Raw genomic sequence first — 23,043 nt, 5'->3', positions numbered from 1 at the left:
TTATCGGGAGCACTCCAGGTATCCGCGTTCCCGATGCAGCTTGCTCAGTAAGCACCATAATTTGCTGGATAAGCAGGGAGACAATGATGTTCACTCATCTCTAGTAATTATCCTATTAGCCTATCACATTGGATGCCATACGGTAATGTGACTCCGGCCTATGGGTACGGAAAAAGAAAGGCAGATGCCATACGAAGCCACAGTACGGCATCCAATTTTTACAGATACATTGCAATTGTGAAACATAGACTCATTGCATGATTGCACCTGGTAACAATCGCCTCAAAGCTAATGGACATGTTGGATATTATTCAGTGAGGGAATGACCTGGCAATCTGGTTTCAGAAAATAATACTTCAAACAGAATGTTGTGGTAGATGTGGTCTCCTGTGAAGTGCTTGCTTCAATAAGGTATAGGTTTTTTTTGTCCCCCCACCTCCTTTCCTTCCCATTCTTTCTCTTTCCGCCCTCCTTTCTCATTTGCATTCCTCTAGCTTACACATAATTATTTGGTTCATGTAACAGCTTATATTAATATTTCATTAAGCTGATTATACTCACATTCTAATGTTTACCAATAACTTAATATTAACAACCGTTAATTTTGTTATTGTTATTATTGAATGTAATTGGAACATTCTGTGTTCATATCAATGTTGTTAATACCCAATAAAAATATTTAACGTAAAAAATAGCTGCTGCTCCAGATCATACGGGTGACAAGTGAGAAAAAAATGAATACGAGTTCTGTGGATGAAACACTGAATAAGATTGTATACACTCACCGGCCACTTTATTAGGTACACCTGTCCAACTTCTTGTTAACACTTAATTTCTAATCAGCCAATCACATGGCGGCAACTCAGTGCATTTAGGCATGTAGACATGGTCAAGACAATCTCCTGCAGTTCAAACCGAGCATCAGTATGGGGAAGAAAGGTGATTTGAGTGCCTTTGAACGTGGCATGGTTGTTGGTGCCAGAAGGGCTGGTCTGAGTATTTCAGAAACTGCTGATCTACTGGGATTTTCACGCACAACCATCTCTAGGGTTTACAGAGAATGGTCCGAAAAAGAAAAAAAATCCAGTGAGCGGCAGTTCTGTGGGCGGAAATGCCTTGTTGATGCCAGAGGTCAGAGGAGAATGGGCAGACTGGTTCGAGCTGATAGAAAGGCAACAGTGACTCAAATCGCCACCCGTTACAACCAAGGTAGGCCTAAGAGCATCTCTGAACGCACAGTGCGTCGAACTTTGAGGCAGATGGGCTACAGCAGCAGAAGACCACACCGGGTACCACTCCTTTCAGCTAAGAACAGGAAACTGAGGCTACAATTTGTACAAGCTCATCGAAATTGGACAGTAGAAGATTGGAAAAACGTTGCTTGGTCTGATGAGTCTCGATTTCTGCTGCGACATTCGGATGGTAGGGTCAGAATTTGGCGTAAACAACATGAAAGCATGGATCCATCCTGCCTTGTATGGAGCATCTTTGGGATGTGCAGCCGACAAATCTGCGGCAACTGTGTGATGCCATCATGTCAATATGGACCAAAATCTCTGAGGAATGCTTCCAGCACCTTGTTGAATCTATGCCATGAAGAATTGAGGCAGTTCTGAAGGCAAAAGGGGGTCCAACCCGTTACTAGCATGGTGTACCTAATAAAGTGGCCGGTGAGTGTATGTTTGTCCGAGACTGTTCAGAGTCTGTCGGTGGAAAAATTTCACTGAATGCTCAAGTTTGATCAGATATTCAGATCTCACACTTGGCCATGCAAGTTAATGAGTGTGTGGGAAACATTGGACTCGGATGACATTTGAGTGGTCTGATTTCTGCGGCCTCACAGAATGGAGAAGGTGAAGCTTCATTAAGGGAAGTGTGTCCAAGGCCAGTAGGAAAATCGCCGGTCTTGATGAACCAAGACTATAATCCCCGGCTGGCTTCTCAAATTATTTTTGTTTCAGAGTAAAACATATTTGGCTACAATCTCGCATTCAGTGTCAGATTCTTTCTTCCCATGGTTTAGGCAACATGAATTTAATTTCAGGTTACCTTTAACGAAAAATAAAGGGGTCAATTCATTATTGCTTTAAATTTATTCTAATTTAATTTGGCGTATTTGCTGACAGTTTTTTTCTTCTGCTATATTCATCTTTTCACTTGTGCCTTTTTCTAAAGTCATTTTACGTGAGGAGGCGACATCAACGCGAAACGCGCTTTGGGGTACATGGTCGTGTTCCAGGCAGGATCTTTCATCTAATGGGTAATTAACCTTTAATTTACTATTATTGTATCATATGTATACCATGCACCAGATACATACCCTACATTCCACAATAGACCCCACATCATTGCGTCCCCGCTAGATTGCTCTCTTGTCACAATTTCGTACAGGGTAACAAATGGAACAAATGATGCTGATGTCTCTTGTGTAGGTTGCTAAAATTTATGGGTGGTTCGCATACTTCTTATGTAATCCTGACCTGGCCTCCGGCCACTGTTCTTTCATCTCACCTACGGATCAAAACCTTTTGTACCCACAGTAGTTTTTGCATTGTATATGTTTATTATTGGAAATTTTGATGTAATAATAAAATCTTTATAACTTTTATATAATCATGACTCAGGTTCGCCTTCTTAAAATAATTCTTTAAGAGTCTATAATTAGATGGGTACAGTGTAATTTTGGAACTGGTCATTTTTCTATATTTTATATGTCCTGCTTTTTTTGTTTTTTTTTTAGTTCACCATTGTTGGTGGAGCTTACGCTTTATTATTATTATTATTATTATTATTATTATTATTATTATTATAATACATTTTTATAGCGCTATTTATTCCATGGCGCTTTACATGTGAAAAAGGAGGCAAATATAGACAAATACATTAAACATGAGCAAAAAACAAGGCACACAGGTACATTAGGAGGGAGGACCCTGCCCGCGAGGGCTCACAGTCTGCAGGGGATGGGTGAGGATACACTAGGAGAGGGTAGAGCTGGTTGTGCAGCAGTTCAGTAGATTGAGGATCACTGCAGGCTGTAGGTTTGTCGGAAGAGGTGGGTCTTCAGGTTCTTTTTGAAGGTTTCTATAGTAGGCGAGAGTCTGATCTGCTGGGGTAGAGAGTTCCAGAGTATGGGGGAAGCACGGGAGAAGTCTTGGATGCGGTTGTGGGAAGAAGAGATGAGAGGGGAGTAGAGAAGGAGATCCTGAGAGGATCGGTGGTTGCGTGTAGGTAAGTAATGGGAGACCATGTCATAGATGTATAGAGGAGACAGGTTGTGGATGACTTTATAAGGGTTTTGAACTGGAGTTTCTGTTCGATAGGAAGCCAGTGAAGGGCTTGGCATAGGGGAGAGGCTGGGGAATAGCGGGGAGACAGCTAGATTAGTCGGGCAGCAGAGTGTAGGATGGATTGGAGTGGTGCCTGAGTGCTAGAGGGCAGTACAGAGAGTAGGAGGTTGCAGTAGTCAAGGCGGGAAATAAGGGCATGCACTAGTGTTTTTGTGGTGTTACGGTCAAGGAATGCGCGGATCTGGGAAATATTTTTGCGTTTGAGACGGCAGGAGGAGGCAAGGGCTTGGATATGTGGCTTGAAATAGAGGGCAGAGTCGAGGATCACCCCGAGGCATCGGGCGTGTGGGACTGGGAAAAGTGAGCAGCCATTGACTTTGATGGATAGGTCTGGTGGAGGGGTAGAGTGAGATGGGGGAAAGATGATGAATTCTGTTTTGTTCATGCTCAGTTTTAGAAAGCGAGCTGAAAAGAATGCCGAGATAGCAGACAGTGTGGGATTTTGGTAAGTAAGGAGGTGAGGTCAGGTCCAGATAGGCAGACCTTCGTGTCATCGGCGTAGAGATGGTACTGCATACCGTGAGATTCTATGAGCTGTCCCAGGCCGAAGGTGTAGATGGAGAAGAGTAGGGGTCCTAGAACAGAGCCTTGAGGAACACCGACTGACAAGGGGTGAAGTGAGGAGGTGGTGTGGGGGAGGGAGACACTGAATTTTTAGTGTCAGATATGACAAGATCCAGGATAGGGCCAAGTATGTGATGCCAAGAGATGAGAGGATCTGTAGCAGAAGGGAGTGGTCCACAGTGTCAAAGGCAGAAGACAGGTTCAGGAGAAGGAGAACAGAGTAGTGTTGCTTGCTCTTGGCAGTTAGTAGGTCATTGGTGACTTTAGTTAGGGCAGTTTCAGCTGAGTGATGAGGTCAGAAGCCAGATTGTAACCGGTCAAAGAGGGAGCAGGAGGAGAGGTGGGAGGACAGTTCAAGGTGAACATGTTGTTCCAGTAATTTTGAGGCATAAGGGAGAAGAGATATCGGGCGATAGCTAGACGCAGAGGATGGGTCGAGCGAGGGTTTTTTGAGGATGGGTGTTAACTTGGCATGTTTGAAGGAAGATGGGAAGACACCTGTTGTGAGTGAGAGTTTGAAGAGGTGTGTTAGGGTTGGGATGAAGACCGTGGCGAGGTTAGAGATGAGGTGGGACGGGAGCGGGTCAAGCGTGCAGGTGGTGAGGTGTGATCTTGATAGGAGGGTGGAGAGCTGATCTTCTGCCATGGTGGAGAAGCTGGTTTTGGAGGAACAGGGTTAAGCAGCTAAGAGGGGCATTGGGCGCTGTGGGCCAAAGCTTTCTCTGATCGTATCGATCTTCTGTTTAAAGAAAGAGGCAAAGTCTTCAGCAGAAATGAGGGGATGGAGTAGAGAATTGAAAGTGTTGAAAAGCTCTTTAGGGTTGTGAGACAGAGAGGATATGAGAGATGAGAAGTTTGTTTTGTGGCAGTGAGTGTGGGCTTGAAGCTGGCGAGGGACTGCTTGTATGCAGTGAAGTGGTCGGCAGAGCGGGATCGCTTCCATCTCCGCTCAGTGATACTGGAAGCCCATCTCAGCTCTTTGGTCAGGCTGGTCAGCCAGGACTGCCTGTTGAGTGTACGAGTTTTGCTATGCATGAGCGGCGCGGCCGAATCGAGTGTTGCTGTTATGGTGGTGTTATAAAAAGTGGCAGCAGCATCCATGTCATGGAAGGAAGCTATGTCTGTAAGACGGAGAAGGGTCTCAGAAATTGATTGTAAGTTGAGGTGTTTGAGATTTCTGCGAGGGTGAGTGAGTTTGTGGAGTGGGGGTTGCACACTAGGAGAGGAGAGGGAAGAGAATGTCAGTAGGTTGTGGTCAGACAGGGGGAGGGGTGAGTTAGTGAGATTAGTAAGGGAGCAGACGCGGGTGAAGATGAGGTCCAGTCCAGTTTGTGGCCATCTTTGTGAGTGACCTCAGAGGACCATTGAGTGAGGCCAAAGGAGGCAGTCAGTGATAAAAGTTTAGAGGCAGCTGAGGTGGAAGTGTCAATGGGGATATTGAAGTCACCCATGATGATAGTGGGGATGTCAGCAGAGAGGAAATAAAGTAGCCAGGTGGTGAGGTGGTCGAGAAAGGAGGAGATGGCTAGTTCTGGGGGGCGGTAGATGACAGCCAGCTGGAGGTTGGAGGGGGAATAGATGCGGACGGAGTGCATCTCAAACAAGGGAAGAGTAGCGGAGGGTGGTAGCGGGATTGGAGTTAGGCTGTGTGCACACGTAGCAGATTTTTTGCGTTTTTTTGCTATAAAAACGCTATAAAACCGCGAAAAAAAACACTCACATTAAGCATCCTATGTAACAGAATGCAATCCGCATTTTTTGTACACATGCTGCATTTTTTTCCTGAGCGGAATCGCAATCCAGAAAAATGCAGCATGTTCATTAAAATTGCGGAATCGTGGCGATTCTGCACACATAGGAGTGCATTGATCTGCTTACTTCCCGCACGGGGCTGTGCACACCATGCGGGAAGTAAGCAGATCAAGTGCGGTTGGTACCCAGGGTGGAGGAGAGGAGACTCTCCTCCACGGACTGGGCACCATATAAGTGGTAAAAAAAAAGAATTAAAATAAAAAATAGCGATATACTCACCTTCGGGCGGCCCGACCTCCTCAACGGCTTCTGTGGTGTGTGTGAAGGACCTGCGCTGACGTCACGGTCACATGACCGCGGGTCACGTGACCGCTACGTCAATGGAAGGTCCTGAACACACAGCATTAGGAACGGAAGCCGCTGAGGTGAGTATAACCTCTTTTTTTATTTTTTTTATTTTTTTTAACATTCTACCTTTTACTATAGATGCTGCATAGGCTGCATCTATAGTAAAAAGTTGGTCACACTTGTCAAACACTATGTTTGACAAGTGTGACCAACCTGTCAAACAGTTTTCCAAGCGATGCTACAGATCGCTTGGGAAACGCTAGCATTCTGCAAGCTAATTATGCTTGCAAAACGCTAGTTTTCTGCGGGTATATGCATGCAAATTCTGCATGCGATATACCCGCGGCAGGAGGCGCAGAATTGCCGCGGAAATTTCCGCGGCAATTCTGCTACGTGTGCACATAGCCTTAAAGGGAACCTGTCACCACGTTTTTGGAAGATGGGATAAAAATAGCGTTAAATAGGGGCAGAGGTGGGCGTTACATTAGTGTGTTTGTTATGCGTTTATTACCCACCTAAGTTGCCGAAATACCTTTGCAAAGTCTCCGTTTTCGCCTGTCAATCAGGCTGGTCTGGTCAAAAGGGCGTCTTGTCTTCCCCCAGATTTTGCGTAGTTTTCCGTTGGTGGCGTAGTGGTGTGCGCATGCCCAAGGTCCCGAATCCTCTGCCAGGGGATTTAAAAGAGCACGCTGTTCGTTATTTCATTGGTGATCGGTGGGCACGGCCATCTTCCTTTGGCCGCGCGTGCGCAGAAGCGGCGCTCTGCTGGCCGCGGCTTCAGGAAAATGGCCGCGGGATGCCGCGCGTGCGCAGATTGATATCGCGGCGGCCATTTTCCTGAAGCCGCGGCCAGCAGAGCGCCGCTTCTGCGCACGCGCGGCCAAAGGAAGATGGCCGCGCCCACCGATCACCAATGAAATAACGAACAGCGCGCTCTTTTAAATCCCCTGGCAGAGGATTCGGGACCTTGGGCATGCGCACACCACTACGCCACCAACGGAAAACTACGCAAAATCTGGGGGAAGACAAGACGCCCTTTTGACCAGACCAGCCTGATTGACAGGCGAAAACGGAGACTTTGCAAAGGTATTTCGGCAACTTAGGTGGGTAATAAACGCATAACAAACACACTAATGTAACGCCCACCTCTGCCCCTATTTAACGCTATTTTTATCCCATCTTCCAAAAACGTGGTGACAGGTTCCCTTTAAGGAGCAGGTGCTTTACAGATGTTTCATGTGATTCATAATTTGGGACCTTTATAAAAAGTCTCCCCATTAAATTACTTTATGTGCGCCAGGATTTTTTAATGGAATTTTTGCGACATTTTATGGAATGTGCAACTTTTTGTGCTAAAAAGCCGAAAAGGTTAAAAGACAAAAAGGACATTTTTGGCTTTGCATAAAATTCATGGACAGCATGCACCATTTAGAAAAATTTGGAGCAAAAAATTGCAACAAATACCACAAGACACAAAAAAAAATAAGTGACTTTAAAAACCATGCCGATGATAAATCCGCGTTGTAGTCTTTGGAAAATGAATGAGAAAAAATTACTTCAAAAACTTTTTAAAAACGTGTATATGTTTTGTTTAAAGGAATATTCCCATCTCCAAGATCATATCCCAACATGCAGAAGGTGTAATAATAAAGATATTAGCAAATTAGCAAATTAGAAATGTAGTATAGTTCTCCTGATATGCTATGTCACTTACCCCATGGGCAGGGCATTGCAGCAGCTTAGATATCCATGGTTACGACCACTAACAACTATCCATGGATATCTAAGCTACTGCAATGCCTGCACATGGGGTAAGCAACATAGCTAATCAGAAAAACTATGCATACTACATACGGTATCTAATTGGAGGTATTTGCTAATATTAATATTATTACACTTACTACATATTGGCATAGGATCATGGAGATGGGAGTATCCCTTTTATTTGCATTAGAGAAATGATGAGATTAGCAAACACTTCTCTATTTTCGGTCAATGCTCCTGGGTCACTACCATGCACACAATCCAAAACGCTGTCAAAAGACAACTAAATAAACTTTTATACAAGTCACATGACAGTGACATCCCCTGGACACATCCAACTTCCTGTCTGAATTGCTACTAGGCGTCATGATAGGCACAAGTCTTGCTTAAGCGATTGACAAATAGATATTGCTGAACATTTCTTACTAGGCGATTCATCAAGTCCATGCAAACTTTTGTGAATTTTGTGATTCCCCACCAGTTTTGCCAAGCTTTGCCAAAAATGTCGGGAAGAGGGGTGATGCCACAGCTTGTTTAATTCAACATACACCAGAAATCTGACTCCAGTCCCCGCCTGGAGTGAGGTTTGTGTCGAGGCACACACGCCACTTGTCAGACACTTCTGATCTATTGAGCGGCGCACGCTTCCTAATGAATCGGGGGCCTCTGACTCCAACATGCCTCCTTATAATACCGGCATGAGCAAGGTTGTCCTTGATGAATCAGGGCTATTGTTTGCAAAATGAGCAAGACACACAGAAAAGAGTCTAAACACAGGAAGAAGAGCCCCTCCAGCTAGGCTTGATTGATTGGTCTCTCCTGTATTTGTGAAGAGAAGGAGTCAAGTCAATAAAACTGAGTCAGGCAAAAAGAAACTGAAAAAATTGGAGGGTCTCCAAGTAGACGTTGCCAAGCTCATTTCTCAAACTACGTTTTTTCTGAAAAGCTATTGAAAAAATGTTAAGCATGCAAATTCCACGTAATCTGATTTCGCAGTCATGTTTCACTCCATCCCAGTTTTTTTCCCAGATTTTTTTCCCAAATCTTGCACAAGAGTTTTCTATTTGTTTTTGGTTCTATATATTGTTCGATCTAGTAGAAATACCAGTAGGTAAAAGATGGTGAGCTTGACTAAGAGGATTTAACAGCATCTTCTTCACTCCTGGAGGCTCTTTATTTTTTTTAAGGCATGTATCATATATTTATTTCTACTTTTTATATCTGTATCCATTTTTCTAATCAGTTTTTATTTTATTTTTGCGTTCAGTGATAATCAGGAGAAAAAGAACCTGTTCTTACCATGCTTGTTGGGTGAGGTCATTGGGCCACTCCAGGCGACACATATGTCCAGTTGTATTGTCATATTTTGGAAATGGCACCATTGTGCTATAAATCGGGTACGGTGACATGATGGTGAATGAAAGGAACCATGTAACCGCAATCACCTTCAGGGCATGTGACTTTGTCTGCCATACTCTTGACTGGAGGGGCTTGCAAATTGCACTATATCTCTCCAGAGATATGGCAACCAGATTAAATGTTGACACGCTTACAGAGATGCCTATCCAAGGAAACAAGAATGCAAATTGTTATTGCCTGCATAAAAAAAAAACAAATGAAGAGGTTGTGGAACATGCATCTTACATTAACATCACATAACCCTATTAGTAATTGGAAGCTGATATGAGCTGATGTGATTTGTGAGGCTGAATAATAAGAGTGAATCTCTTATCCGTTTAGGCAGACAAGTGCGTGAATATGTATGAGACTGTGTGTTACATTCAACGTAAGACTAACATCGGGAAATGGAAATTGAAATCTAGGTATTTTTTGTTGTTCCTTTAATTACTATATTGCTTCGAATTGACAATGTCTGACCAGGTTTTCCTTCTCCCAGGAATATACACTTCCCTAGTCATGAATCTCAATACTTTGGCAAAAGTAGAGTAACTTAGTAGCACCTCCCTAGCGCATCCATCCCCACCCCCAGCTATGCCTCCACTTAGATAGTCCACAGAAGGCAGCTAAATAAATGTATATACATTTACCAAAGGGATATTAAGGTTTACACATTTCCTAACTGATTAAAGTTATGACTAGAGATGAGCAGATTTGACGAGATTCAAATTGGCCAAATCATGCGGATTTTACCGGGAAGTTCGATTTGTAGCAAATTTATTTTCCTCAAATTGAATGTTCCTCATTACAATCTGAGGTCTGGAGAGAGCCAAGAACAAAATAAATTTAAAATGTTGAAAAAAAATTAAAACAACTAATACTCACCTCAACACTCACCTCTATTTCTCACAATCCCCTGTACAGCCTTCAGCGCCTCTTCTTACTACCCTAAGACCCCAGACATCTTCATACCAGGCTACAACTGGTCCTGGGATGTGTCTGCACAGGTTCAGGGAAATCCCTGGCTTAGTCCTAGTCAGAAGTCCCAAACTAAAGTGTGCGTCATAAGGTTGCCTCACATGTCGCGACGTCCCTACATCATGCCATTATTGCAACATGCATATGCAGGGACGTCTTGGGCCTTGTTGCCAGGAGTCCCATCCTAGCATGAAGATTCCCAGGGTTTCAGTGTCCCATGGTGGCAAGAAGAGACATCGTGGACCATATGGGGGAAGAGAGCAGCAATGGAGGCTGTGAGGTATTATTAATTTATTTTTTTCAACCTTTTGTCAGATCTCAAAGGGTCAGCAAAATGGTGGCCAGCCAGATGGCATTTTGCTGAATTTACATGGACCGAATTACAAAATAAAATCTGCATTCTGGAGAATATGGATTTTGTTACATTTGAGTAGAATTCGATTCCACTCAAATTCATTTTCCCAACTATAAATATTACTATTGACACAAATGTAACGTTAAATTCTGACGTGATTGATAATATGATCTTTGGGTTGATAGGCTTTCGTCTTCCAAAAAATGGAAATCTATTAGACCAGTTACAAAAATGAGCAGAGAATACAGCATGATATCAAGCTAAATGTTCGATTGTATTATTTCTATATTTTTTTCCTCTAGCAGATAAAATAAAATATTTGCATGTTATTTGTTATATTGTTTTTATGGTATTGAATATCGTATTATATATCGTATTGGTATGTTTATGAACAGTCTTTTATTAGCACATATTAAAATCCCGCACTGTCTGCATTCAGCAGTATCTGCATTTGGGCCAAATTGTTTTTTAAAGAAAAACACATCAAGTGGAAAGACTTAAATGGAAAGTATAATTAGAAAATGAATGACCTATTGTTTAGATCCAGATTTTGTGGTAAATGTCGTTTTTTCACTTCCCACAGATAGAGTAAATTACATTTACTCAAAAAGTTGACCGCACAGCCAAAATAGCATTGAAAATTGCAACTGCTCTGACAAAAACCATACTTCTATAATAATCTTTATTTTTATATAGCGCTAACATATTCTGCAGCGCTGTACAGATTGCACACATTATTATCGTTGTCCCTGATGGGGCTCACAATCTAAATTCCCTATCAGTATGTCTTTGGAGTGTGGGAGGAAACCAGAGAACCCGGAGGAAACCCACGCAAACACGGGGAGAACATACAAACTCCTTGCAGATGATGTCCGTGATGGGATTTGAACCCAGGACTCCAGCGCTGCAAGGCTGCAGTGCTGACCACTGAGCCACTGTGCTGAAAAATGGAAAAGTTATGGCACTAAGAGAAAAGGCAATTAAAAAGAATGCAGCGTCCTTAGGGAAATAATCATTCTACCCTCATTTTCTTAGGCAAGTAACCCTTTATGGCTGCTGTCACATCCAGCTTTCTCCTCGGTGCTCGTGTACAGCTATGATACATCTGCAGACCAATTTCTTGATTTAAATGGAATCTGTCGCCAGGATTTGCTATCCCATCCAAGACCAGCATGATGTAGGGCAGAGACCTAAGTAGCAAGAACCTGCTGACAGATTCCCTTAGGCCGGGGTCACACTTAACGTAGGGAAATACGGTCCGTTTTTTACAGCCGAGATACGCAGAAAAGCTCCTGAACAGTGATCCGTATTCAATGTGAGGATGTAATTTTTTCTCCAAAAATTATCCATGTGTCATCCGTATGGCATCCGTACAGCTTTTCTCTCCGGCTTGCAAAATGGACATAGAATGGATCCATGGGCTCAAATATTCGTGAAAACATATATGCAGTCTATATATATATATATATATATATATATATATATATATATATATGTCAGTGAGACACACATATATATATATATTTAATACAGCGCTAGATAGCAGAAAAGCCCGTAATTCAATTGCCGCCTTTTGCTATCTCCTTCCCAAACCCGACAGGATATGAGACATGGTTTACACACAGTAAACCATTTCATATCCCTTCTTTTTTTTACATATTCCTCACTACTAATGTTAGAAGTGTCTGTGTGTAAAATTTTGTGGCTCTAGCTGTTAAAATAAAGGGTTAAATCACGTAAAAAATTGGAGTGGGCTCCCGCGCAATTTTCTCCGCCAGAGTGGGAAAGCCAGTGATTGAGGGCAGATATTAATAGCCAGGAGAGGGTCCATGGTAATTGGCCCCCCCATGGCTAAAAACATCTGCCCCCAGCCACCCCAGAAAAGGCACATCTGTAAGATGCGCCTATTCTGGCACTTAGCCTCTCTCTTCCCACTCCCGTGTAGCGGTGGGATATGGGGTAATGAAGGGTTAATGTCACCTTGCTATTGTAAGGTGACATTAAGCCTGGTTAATAATGGAGAGGTGTCAATAAGACACCTATCCATTATTAATCCAATAGTAATAAAGGGTTAAAAAACACACATTTGGAAAAAAGTATTTTCATGAAATAAATACACATGGTGTTGTAATATTTTTATTATACGCTCAATCCAATTGAAGACCCTTGTCACCTGAAACAAAGTTAAAATAAAAAACAACAATATCCCATACCTCTCCAGCGTTACAGTCAAGTCCCATGATGTAAATCCATCTGAAGGGGTTAAATAATTTAACAAGCAGGAGCCTGCTAATGCAGCTGTTGCCCCTGCCTGTAAAAACTGGGAAATGAATGGAATGCAGGGGAACATAGCATCGTAGACTTGCGGTGCTGCGCCCCCTGCTGGCATAACCTCATATGAACTCTAGCGTGAGAAAATATTCAGAAAAATTCCCACGCTGGAGGAAGACACATGTGGTGTCGAAACATGTCATCCATAAGGGATTGAATGTATGCAATAATGTAACTGAAGAAATCTGGAACTTTTTAATGGATAAATAAAAGGTATATTTTACTCTACCGTTGGACTGATCGCTGGAGAAACAAAAAGTTTTATATATATATATATATATATATATATATATATATATGTGTGTCTCACTGACATATACAGTATATATATATATATATATATATATATATATATATATATATATATTCTATGTGTACACATTTATTCTATCTATTCTATTCTAACCTGTCGGTGTCATTTTCCTGTACACCGCACTGAATTGCCGGCTTTTCTATAGAACACCGGTGCGTATTTCTCACAAGTCACACTGATGGTCCGTGTGTAATCCATATTTTTCTCGCCCCCATACACTTTTATTGGTGGATTTTTGGCGCAATACGCTGACAGACGCAGCATGATGCGATTTTCTTCGCCCGTAAAATACAGCTGAGAAATATACGGCAGACAGGAGCTGCCCCATAGAGAATCATTGGTCTGTGAGCAATGCGTAGTTTTTGCGCCTTTCATACGTCCGTAAAACTCTCTAGTGTGACCCCGGCCTAATAGTCACAGCAGCTATCCACTGTATTGTTAGAAAGGCTGTGCACTAAATGCTACGCGAGACTCTAGGAAGACACATCACATAATAAATGAGAGCAAAGTGTTAAGAAACAGCTGAGGAGTAGTTAGAACAACACTCGGCTCCATCAGACAAATGTTTCACAATCCTGGTTATAAGTTTTCAGTGTATACTGTATATTACAATCTATAAATGCTACAAAAAATCAAATATATGATTTCCTTTGTAATGCGGTAACACAAAAGAGACTGATTTAGAACACAACTGATTCACCCTCAACGTGGCAGCAACACCACACACTCAGCACGTCTGATGTCCGCTGACCTGGGGCAGATCTTTCGCTCACAACAAAGACAATTATCATGAGACCGGAGATACATTAAAAAAAATTATTACAGACATCAATCAAAATTGTGAAGGTTTTTGCACAATGCAACAACTTCTCATTATCTTCAGTCTCTCCGACCTTATCATCAACTGTTAGATCTGTGTATAAATAAACAGGGAGATATGTCCGATTTTAATCTGAGGGTGCAATTAAAATTAGCAATGCAAGGCTTTAGGTCAGTTAAAAAAATCACACCGCACTTAGGTGACTTCCGTGTGTTGTCCGATTTTCACAGATTGTCAGAAAGGAGAAGATAGAGAAATTTTTAGATAGATAGATAGATAGATAGAGGTCTTCTGCTAAAGGAAAGGCAGGGAGGAGTAATGTTACAAACATAGAAAAGCCCCAGCCAGCGGCATCAGTGGAGAATATTCACTTATCCTTACTACTTATATCGGATCAACTCAAACAAAAGGGTCCATTGAGTTCTGCCAAAGGTGCCTGTTTTGATGGTAAAAAAAAAAAACAGTGCACGTCTTGCTATTTTTCCCATTAAAACTGACAAAATCGCCCAGCTGTGAACTTATCCTTAGTCAGCGTTCCACAGTCATTGATGAAACAGGTTTTAAAATAGACTGTATACTACAAGAAATGATATGCAGTGACTTTCAAAAATATTCACGTGCCCCCCCATCCACCCTCCCTTTGCATTTTTCCTGTTTTGCTATGCCACAGCCTGGAATTTCACAGTTTTTTTTTTAGGGTTTGAATCAGTTCAAGTAAAGAACCTTTTGCAGCAATGACAGCTGCAAGTCGTCTGACCATAGATTCTCAATCGGATTAAGGTCTGGACTTTGACTAGGTCGCTCCAAAACATGTACACATTTCCCCTTTAACCACTTGAGTGCTGCTTTAGCAGTATACTTTAGGTCGTTGTCTTGTTGGAAGGTGAATCTCCATCCCAGTCTCAAATCACTGACAGACTAAAGCAGGTTTTGCTCAAGAATACCCCTGTATTTCACACCATCCATCTTCTCCATCTTCTCCTCAACTTGGAGGATTTTTCCTGTCTCTGCTGCTGAAAAACATCCCCACGGCATGATCCTACCACCACGTTTCACTGTGGGGATGGTGTTCTTTGGGTGATGAGCTGTGTTGGTATGGTGCCAGAAATAGCGTTCATCTTGGTGGCCACAAAAGTTAAATTTTGGTCTCCTCTGACCACAGCATCTTCCTCCATACATTTAAGGAGTATCCCACATGTCTTTTGGGAAACTCAAAATGAACCTTACAATTTTTGTGTGTAAGTAAAGGCTTTTTTCTGCTCACTCTTCCATACAAGGTCACCTCTATGGAGTTTACAGCTTATTGTGTGATCCTACCACCACGTTTCACTGTGGGGATAGTGTTCTTTGGGTGATGAGCTGTGTTGGTTTGGTGCCAGAAATAGCGTTCATCTTGGTGGCCACAAAAGTTTAATTTTGGTCTCCTCTGACCACAGCATCTTCCTCCATACATTTAAGGAGTCTCCCACATGTCTTTTGGCAAACTCAAAATGAACCTTACAATTTTTGTGTGTAAGTAAAGGCTTTTTCCTGCTCACTCTTCCATACAAGGTCACCTCTATGGAGTTTACAGCTTATTGTGTTCTTATGGACAGATGGTATTATACCATGAATAAGACAATAGTGGAAACGCGTTGGTTTTAACGCTGCCTTATGTGTATACTGCTGTATGTGCAGCATTTATCTGTTTTTTGAGGATCACCATTGTACATTACTTATTTTCTTCTTTTTTAAATGGCTCAGTTTGGTTCAACACTGGTTGCTCAGCCCCTTCCGTGCGTGCTGTGGACATAGGAGAATACTGCAGAACAGGTGAGCTGACTATTACTTGTTCTTATGGACTGATACTCCAGTCTTTGCTTGGGAACTCTGGAGCTCCTTCAGGGTTACCTTTGGTCTATGTGCTCCTTCTCTGATTGATGCCCTCCTTGCCTGGGCTGATAGTTTTGGTGGGTGGATCTCTCTTGGCAGGCTTGTTGTGGTATCATGTTCTTTCCATGTGATGATAATGGATTTGATGGTGCTCCAGAGATCACCAAAGATTGGGATTTTTTTTTATAATTCAACCTTGACTTGTACTTCTCAACAACTTTGTCCCTGACATGTTTGGAGATCTCCTTGGTCTTCGTGGTGTTGTTTTCTTAGTGGTGTCTCTTGCTTAATGATGTTGCAGCCTCTGTGACCTTTCAGAAAAGTTGTGTATATACTGGCAGACCACTTAGATTGCCAGGTGGACTTCCTTTCACTAAGCATATGACTTATGATTTATGAAGCTAATTTCTTGCATCAGAAATTGTTAGGGCTCCATAGCAAATGGGGTGAGTACATATACACATGCCAATATTTAGTTATTTGATCTCATAAGTTTATTTTATGCCTATATTTTTCTTACTTCACTTCATCAACTTAGACTATTTAGTGCTAATGGTTCACACACAAATTGGGTTAAAAAAATATTTAAATACAGATTATAATGTAACAAAATATGGGGTGAATAATTTTGCAAGCCACTGTACATTCTGGGTATGACACTCCTGTAGCGAGAGTGTACACTGCAGCGGAGTAGAATGTATATTGTGTATATAATGATTTATCCTTGGCTTTTTATTCGATGCCACACTGTATGACAGCCAGTTATGATTTAAAAAAGACCTATCACCAGTAAAAACTCTATTAATAGCGTTTTTGACCTGCCCGATGCTCGAGATTATAGAGAGAGGCGGCTATGACTCTACATTGCGGCCGGCTTTCAGTCAGGGCCGGGGGTACGGCTACAGCCGACTCTCTGTATAATCAGAGCAGTGACTGAACCCACGCCAGTGCTGCCCCGTGACTGAAACCGGAACGCTGCTGGGGGGAATAAAGTTAATTTTCTCCCCGCAGCTTGCAGCTAAGTGCGGGTGCTGGGAAGTTAATAATGCTATTAACCTGCAGATTAACCCCATATCTGCAAGACAATAGAGTTTTTACTGGTGACAGGTCCCCTTTGAAGGGAACATTGGCTGCCAATTATTTTCAGGAGTACCATAACCACACACAAAGTAGTGCCATAGTGTAATTTAACAACTAGTATGCATAGACATTGTACAAACTGTAAAATATGTCATTTTTTTTCACTAACATTTTGGTTTTAATAATTAATAAAAATATATTTTAGTTCAGTCAATTACAAAAAAAATGTTAATGGCCAATGCCTGTTCGATTATATTAGCAGAGGAACCAGCAGGAATGCACTGGGAGTGAAATTCAGCCCTGCTATTTGAAAGCACATCAGCCCATTTTGTTCCTCCCCCTGATGCTCAGTCTTAACTGCACCCCGAGGACGCTGATTCTGTTAACAGAATAGTGGAAAATGCAGCCGACGACTGGACCAGCCCATCTGGCATTGGCCAGAATTGACAGATGGCCAGTCCGGCCCTGGGGACCAGAAATACTAAGGAGATTATTTATACTTAGCAGAATTATTATTCTGTTTATTAGTGTCACCATGCCATAATGCAGAGGCCATATTTTAATATCTATTTCCCACAGCATAAGATACTTTCTCTGGAGCTCATTGCCACCACATGAGTTACACGTTTTTGGAGTGTGAAGAAGACAGAAGATGAAATTGCTTTGAGCATTCTTCTGGCTCATACGTGGCTATTAAGCTGTTCAGCTGTTAAAGATTATTTTTTTTAATGCACTAATACATATTTTCAATGGAAACTGAGTACAGTACAGTGAGTACAGTGGGAAATCAGCCTCATACTTCATCCCAAGGCTACATTCACACATTCAGTATTTGGTCAGCATTTAACATCAGTATTTGTAAGCCAAAACCAGGAGTGGGTGATTAATGCAGAAGTGGTGCATATGTTTCTATTATTCTTTCCCTCTGATTGTTCCACTTCGGGTTTTGGCTTACAACTTACAAGTAAAATAATGACCAAATACTGAACATGTGAACGTGGCTTATGGGCGTCTTTACACACCTGCATTTTATGGTCCATGTTCAGATCGCAATTCCTGAACCAATTGCATGTATCCTGACCTTAACATACAAGCTACTATAAATATAAAGACAACTGCGGCACTACTGCTTAATGGTGCACAAGTAGGATAAAATCCCGTTAGAATAAGTCCAAGTGCTGATTGCGGTGTCCACTGCCTAACTGGAACCAAAAATGGACGCCGCCTTCAGCGCTTGTATATTACAAACCTCCTGTTTCTTAAAGAAATATTCGCAATCCGACTCTTTGTCATACATTTGGATCTTAGGTACACCGAGGAAGGACATAGACTGAAAGGTTTGAGAACCTTATTTTGGATTGCATATTAAATCATATATTCATTTTCATCTATTTTTGAGTCACAAGTTGTTCTGCTACCGAACATGCAAGCAGCTTCTTCAGTGAGGAACAGGACAGGAATTCTAGGACCACCTAGTGGAAGTAGCAATCCTAGAGTTCCATCTTGACTGTTAGAATTGCTGCTTCCAATAGCTGGCACTAGGGTTCCCATTCTCTTCATCTTTGTAGAGGCTACTTGCAAATGTTATATTCTCAAGGGAGCACTGACCAGCCAGTAAGTTTCCCTACCCCAACATGGAGCTCTCCATGAGATGTTTTTCTCGTAATGACATCTGAGTCCTGAGAATGAGAGTTGATATAAAGTGATGGCAGATTGTTTACAACTGACAAATATACAAGTCATCAATGTGGAGCGGTCCTGACAAAGCCCTGACTTCAAGTCCATTATGACTCTGGAGAGTCTTGAGAGTCTTAAAAGTTGAAATCTCTGTGTCTTATATAGTTCAACTACTATTACAAAGAAGATGAGAAAAAATTGCAGTGTCAAGATGAACAAAGCTCAAGTAGAATAACCTAAGCAGACTTGACATGCAATTGCAGATACAATACTTTCTATGACACATTCTAGCTAAGCCTTGTATACTTTTGTGTTTTCGTTATGTACTTCTAACTTTGCAATATTTTATGGTGGATGACCAATTATGTGATTTTCACTATACAGTACAATATATTGGATAGATCTTGTTTAGATCTTGTTTAGAAGAGTCATTCTTTTAAAAAAATGCAATGTTTAAACAAGAAATATTATACCCCAGTCCTCCAAGTCTCAAGAAACAGAATTTCAGCAAAAGGCAAAATTATCCTCTGAGGAGCAATATTTCCCCCTGGCACTAGTTGGAGGTGATGATCTGGGTAAATAATAAACATTGCACAATATGAATTAGGCTATATTCACACTGATGCAGAAAACCCAGTTTTAACTGAAAAAAATGGAACATTAAACCTACTAGACTTCATTATAAGTCAGTCGGGTTAATTAAAGGGGTTGTCCAGGTTTTGCATGAAAGTCTGCAGTCACTATGTGACTACAGACTTGTGAAGCCTCACATTGTCAGGAATCTCCAGTGCAAATGGCGAAACTGGGTGGTCATGTGACTGCAAGAACACAATATTCCACATTCCGCATGGCCTCGCTAAATTTACTTGTTCTTGTTGGAATGTGGCTGAACATTTGAGAATCCTGACAGTGTGCAAAATGCGAGTGTCACGCCGCAGCTATACAGGTAGATGCACGCTCCACTAGATGGCAGTAGAGTGGAGGGAAGACTGCAACACTTGCCAGAGCAGACCTGCAGCGCTGCAGTGAGGCCACCACCAGGTGGCAACAGGGTAGTCAAACAAGCCGCTTTCAAACCAGGAGAGTAACGTAGCACCAAGGAGAAAATCAACTCAGAGTCAAAGATGTGCAAGAGGGTCAATACCAGACAGAAGCAGAAGTGCCAGGAGCAAAAGACAGAGTCAGGTTAGGGTCAAAGCCAAGTCAAGTACCAGAGAGTCCAAACACGAAGGGAAAACACTGAGTGGGAACGGGGGGAGGGAAATGAACAGACACGGAAACAGTCAAGAATCGCAGCAGGACAAATCAGGATATAACCAGAGTCAGCTACTCATGCCGTAGGCAGAAGCTATAACTGACATTGTCTGCAGGACACAGCGGAGATAAATAGCAAACCTGAGACCAGACTGAGGCAGAGGAAAGTTAACCCCCAAAATGATCAGACCGGGAAAAGGGAAGACAGGACTCAAAACTCAGTCTGGATCATGACAGTGAGAATTCACAAGTCTGCAGTCACATTCATTAAGTGACTACAATCCTAGACAATCTCTTTAAACACTGTTGAGAAGCCAAAAAACAGATGTGAGCAGACCTTTAACCCCTCAAAGATGCAGCCAATGTTCATATTTGCCTTCACTTCCAATATCCTTATTTATATTTTTCCATCGACATACCCATGTTAAGGCTTGTTTCTTTTCAGGACAAATTGTAGTTTTGATTTGCACCATTCACTTTCTCATATAATGTCCTAAAAAAAAAAACAGGAAACAATTCCAAGTGAGGTGACATGGTGACAAAACCATAATTCGGCCCCTAATTTTTGAGTTTCAATTTTACATCGCTCATTGTACGGTACAAATGACCTGACTATGTTTCTGCTGGTCAGTATGATTACTGTGCTACCAAATTTTGTAATTTTTTTTACTGCTCCAGTGGCTTAAACAAATTCTGAACCTTTGAAATAAATAAATATGGTTTGTGCTTCAATTTTCTGAGACCAGTGATTTTTTTTTTAGTCTTCAGTCAATGCACCTGTTTGAGGATTTGATTTTTGGATGCCAAACTATAATTTTTATTGGTAACATTTTGAGGTACATACAAACTTTGGATGTTTTATTACATTTTTCTTGGGGAGTGACACTTTTAGGATTTTGATTTTTTTCTTTATGACATTTCCCAAGCAGGATTAATTATTTTATATTTTTATATTTTCATACATCAGACTTTAATGGATGCGGAAATATTGAATGGGCTGATTTTTTTACATTTCCTTATTTTTAACTGTGGGAAAGCAGGGTGATTTCAATTATTTAAGCTTATTTTTATTTTATTATTGTTATTAATTATACACTGCTCAAAAAAATAAAGTGAACACTAAAATCCCACATCCCAGATATCACTGAATGAAATATTTCAGTTGTAAGTCTTTAGTCATTACATAGTGGAATGTGTTGAGAACAATAAAGCCTAAAAATGATCTACGTAAATCACAACTAATATCCCACGGAGGTCTGGAGTTGGAATGATGCTCAAAATCAAAGTGGAAAATGAAGTTACAGGCTGATCCAACTTCAGTGGAAATGCCTCAAGACAAGGAAATGATGCTCAGTAGTGTGTGTGGCCTCCGCGTGCCTGTATGATCTTCCTACAACACATGGGCATGCTCCTGATGAGGTGGCAGATGGTCTCCTGAGGGATCTCCTCCCAGACTTGGACTAAAGCATCCGCCAACTCCTGGACAGTCTGTGGTGCAACGTGACGTTGGTGGATGGTGCAAGGCATGATGTCCCAGATGTGTTCAATTAGATTCAGGTCTGGGGAACAGGTGGGCCAGTCCATAGCTTCAATGCCTTCATCTTGCAGGAACTGCTGACACACTCCAGCCACATGAGGTCTGGCGTTGTCCTGCATTAGGAGGAACCCAGGGCCAACCGCACCAGCATGCGGTCTCACAAGGGATCTGAGGATCTCATCTCAGTACCTAATGGCAGTCATGCTACCTGTGGCGAGCACATGGAGGGCTGTGCGGCCCTCCAAAGAAATGCCACCCCACACTATTACTGACCCACTGCCAAACTGGACATGCTGAAGGATGTTGCAGGCAGCAGATCGCTCTCCACGGCGTCTCCAGACTCTGTCACGTCTGTCACATGTGCTCAGTGTGAACCTGCTTTCATCTGTGAAGAGCACATGGTGCCAGTGGCGAATTTGCCAATCCTGGTGTTCTGTTTCAAATGCCAAGCATCCTGCACGGTATTGGGCTGTGACCACAATGCCCATCTGTGGACGTTGGGCACTCAGACCATCCTCATGGAGGAGTCAGTTTCTAACCATTTGTGCAGACACATGCACATTTGTGGCCAGCTGGAGGTCATTTTGTAGGGCTCTGGCAGTGCTCCTCCTGTTCCTCCTTGCACAAAGGCTGAGGTAGCGGTCCTGCTGCTGGGTTGTTGCCCTCCTACGCCCCCCTCCACGTCTCCTGGTGTACTGGCCTGTCTCCTGGTAGGGCCTCCAGCCTCTGGACACAACGCTGACAGACACAGCAAACCTTCTTGCCATAGCTCACATTGATGTGCCATCCTGGATGAGCTGCACTACCTGAGCCACTTGTGTGGGTTGTAGAATCTCATGCTACTACGAGTGTGAAAGCACAATCAACATTCAAAAGTGACCAAACATCAGCCAGAAAGCATTGGTACTGAGATGTGGTCTGTGGTCCCCACCTGCAGAACCACTCCTATTTTGAGTGTGTCTTGATAATTGCCAAATCTGTTGTCTATTCCATTTGCACAACGGCATGTGAAATTAATTGTCAAACAGTGTTGCTTCCTAAGTGGATAGTTGGATAGGTGGATGACCTACTTACTGCCAGGAACAAGCGACACTACTCTGTCCTCCTTCTCCTGGACCTGTCTTCTGCCTTTGACACTGTGGACCACTCCCTTCTGCTACAAATCCTCTCATCTCTTGGCATCACACACTTGGCCCTTTCCTGGATCTCATCATATCTGACAGATCGGACATTCAATGTCTCCCTCCGCCACACCACCTCCTCACCTCGCCCCTTGTCAGTCAGTGTTCCTCAAGGCTCTGTTCTAGGACCCCTACTCTTCTCCATCTACACCTTCGGTCTGGGACAGCTCATAGAATCCCACGGTATGCAGTACCATCTCTATGCTGATGACACGCAGATCTACCTATCCGGACCTGACCTCACCTCCTTACTTACCAAAATCCCGCACTGTCAGTCTGCTATATCAGCCTTCTTTTCTGCTCGCTATCCATCAATGTCAATGGCTGCTCACTTTCCCCAGTCCCACACGCCCGGTGCCTCGGGGTGATCCTCGACTCTGCCCTCTCTTTCAAGCCACATATCTAAGCCCTTGCCTCCTCCTGCCGCCTCAAACTCAAAAACATTTCCCGGATCCGCGCATTCCTTGAC

At 42.5% G+C, this 23,043-nt stretch overlaps 1 protein-coding gene across 1 annotated transcript in view; it reads right to left on the bottom strand.

Annotated features, from left to right (window-relative positions):
• CCKAR (cholecystokinin A receptor) overlaps positions 1 to 23,043 on the bottom strand; it is a 116,057-nt gene that overhangs the window by 17,654 nt on the left and 75,360 nt on the right. The window contains exon 3 of the mRNA XM_077279939.1: positions 9,078 to 9,339. Coding sequence (XP_077136054.1) covers positions 9,078 to 9,339 — 262 coding nt within the window. The remainder of the gene's footprint in view (positions 1 to 9,077; positions 9,340 to 23,043) is intronic.

This window comes from Ranitomeya variabilis, chromosome 1, assembly GCF_051348905.1.
Source record: "Ranitomeya variabilis isolate aRanVar5 chromosome 1, aRanVar5.hap1, whole genome shotgun sequence".
In the NCBI taxonomy this organism is placed as follows: domain Eukaryota; kingdom Metazoa; phylum Chordata; class Amphibia; order Anura; family Dendrobatidae; genus Ranitomeya; species Ranitomeya variabilis.
This window is presented reverse-complemented; position numbering and strand designations above follow the sequence as displayed.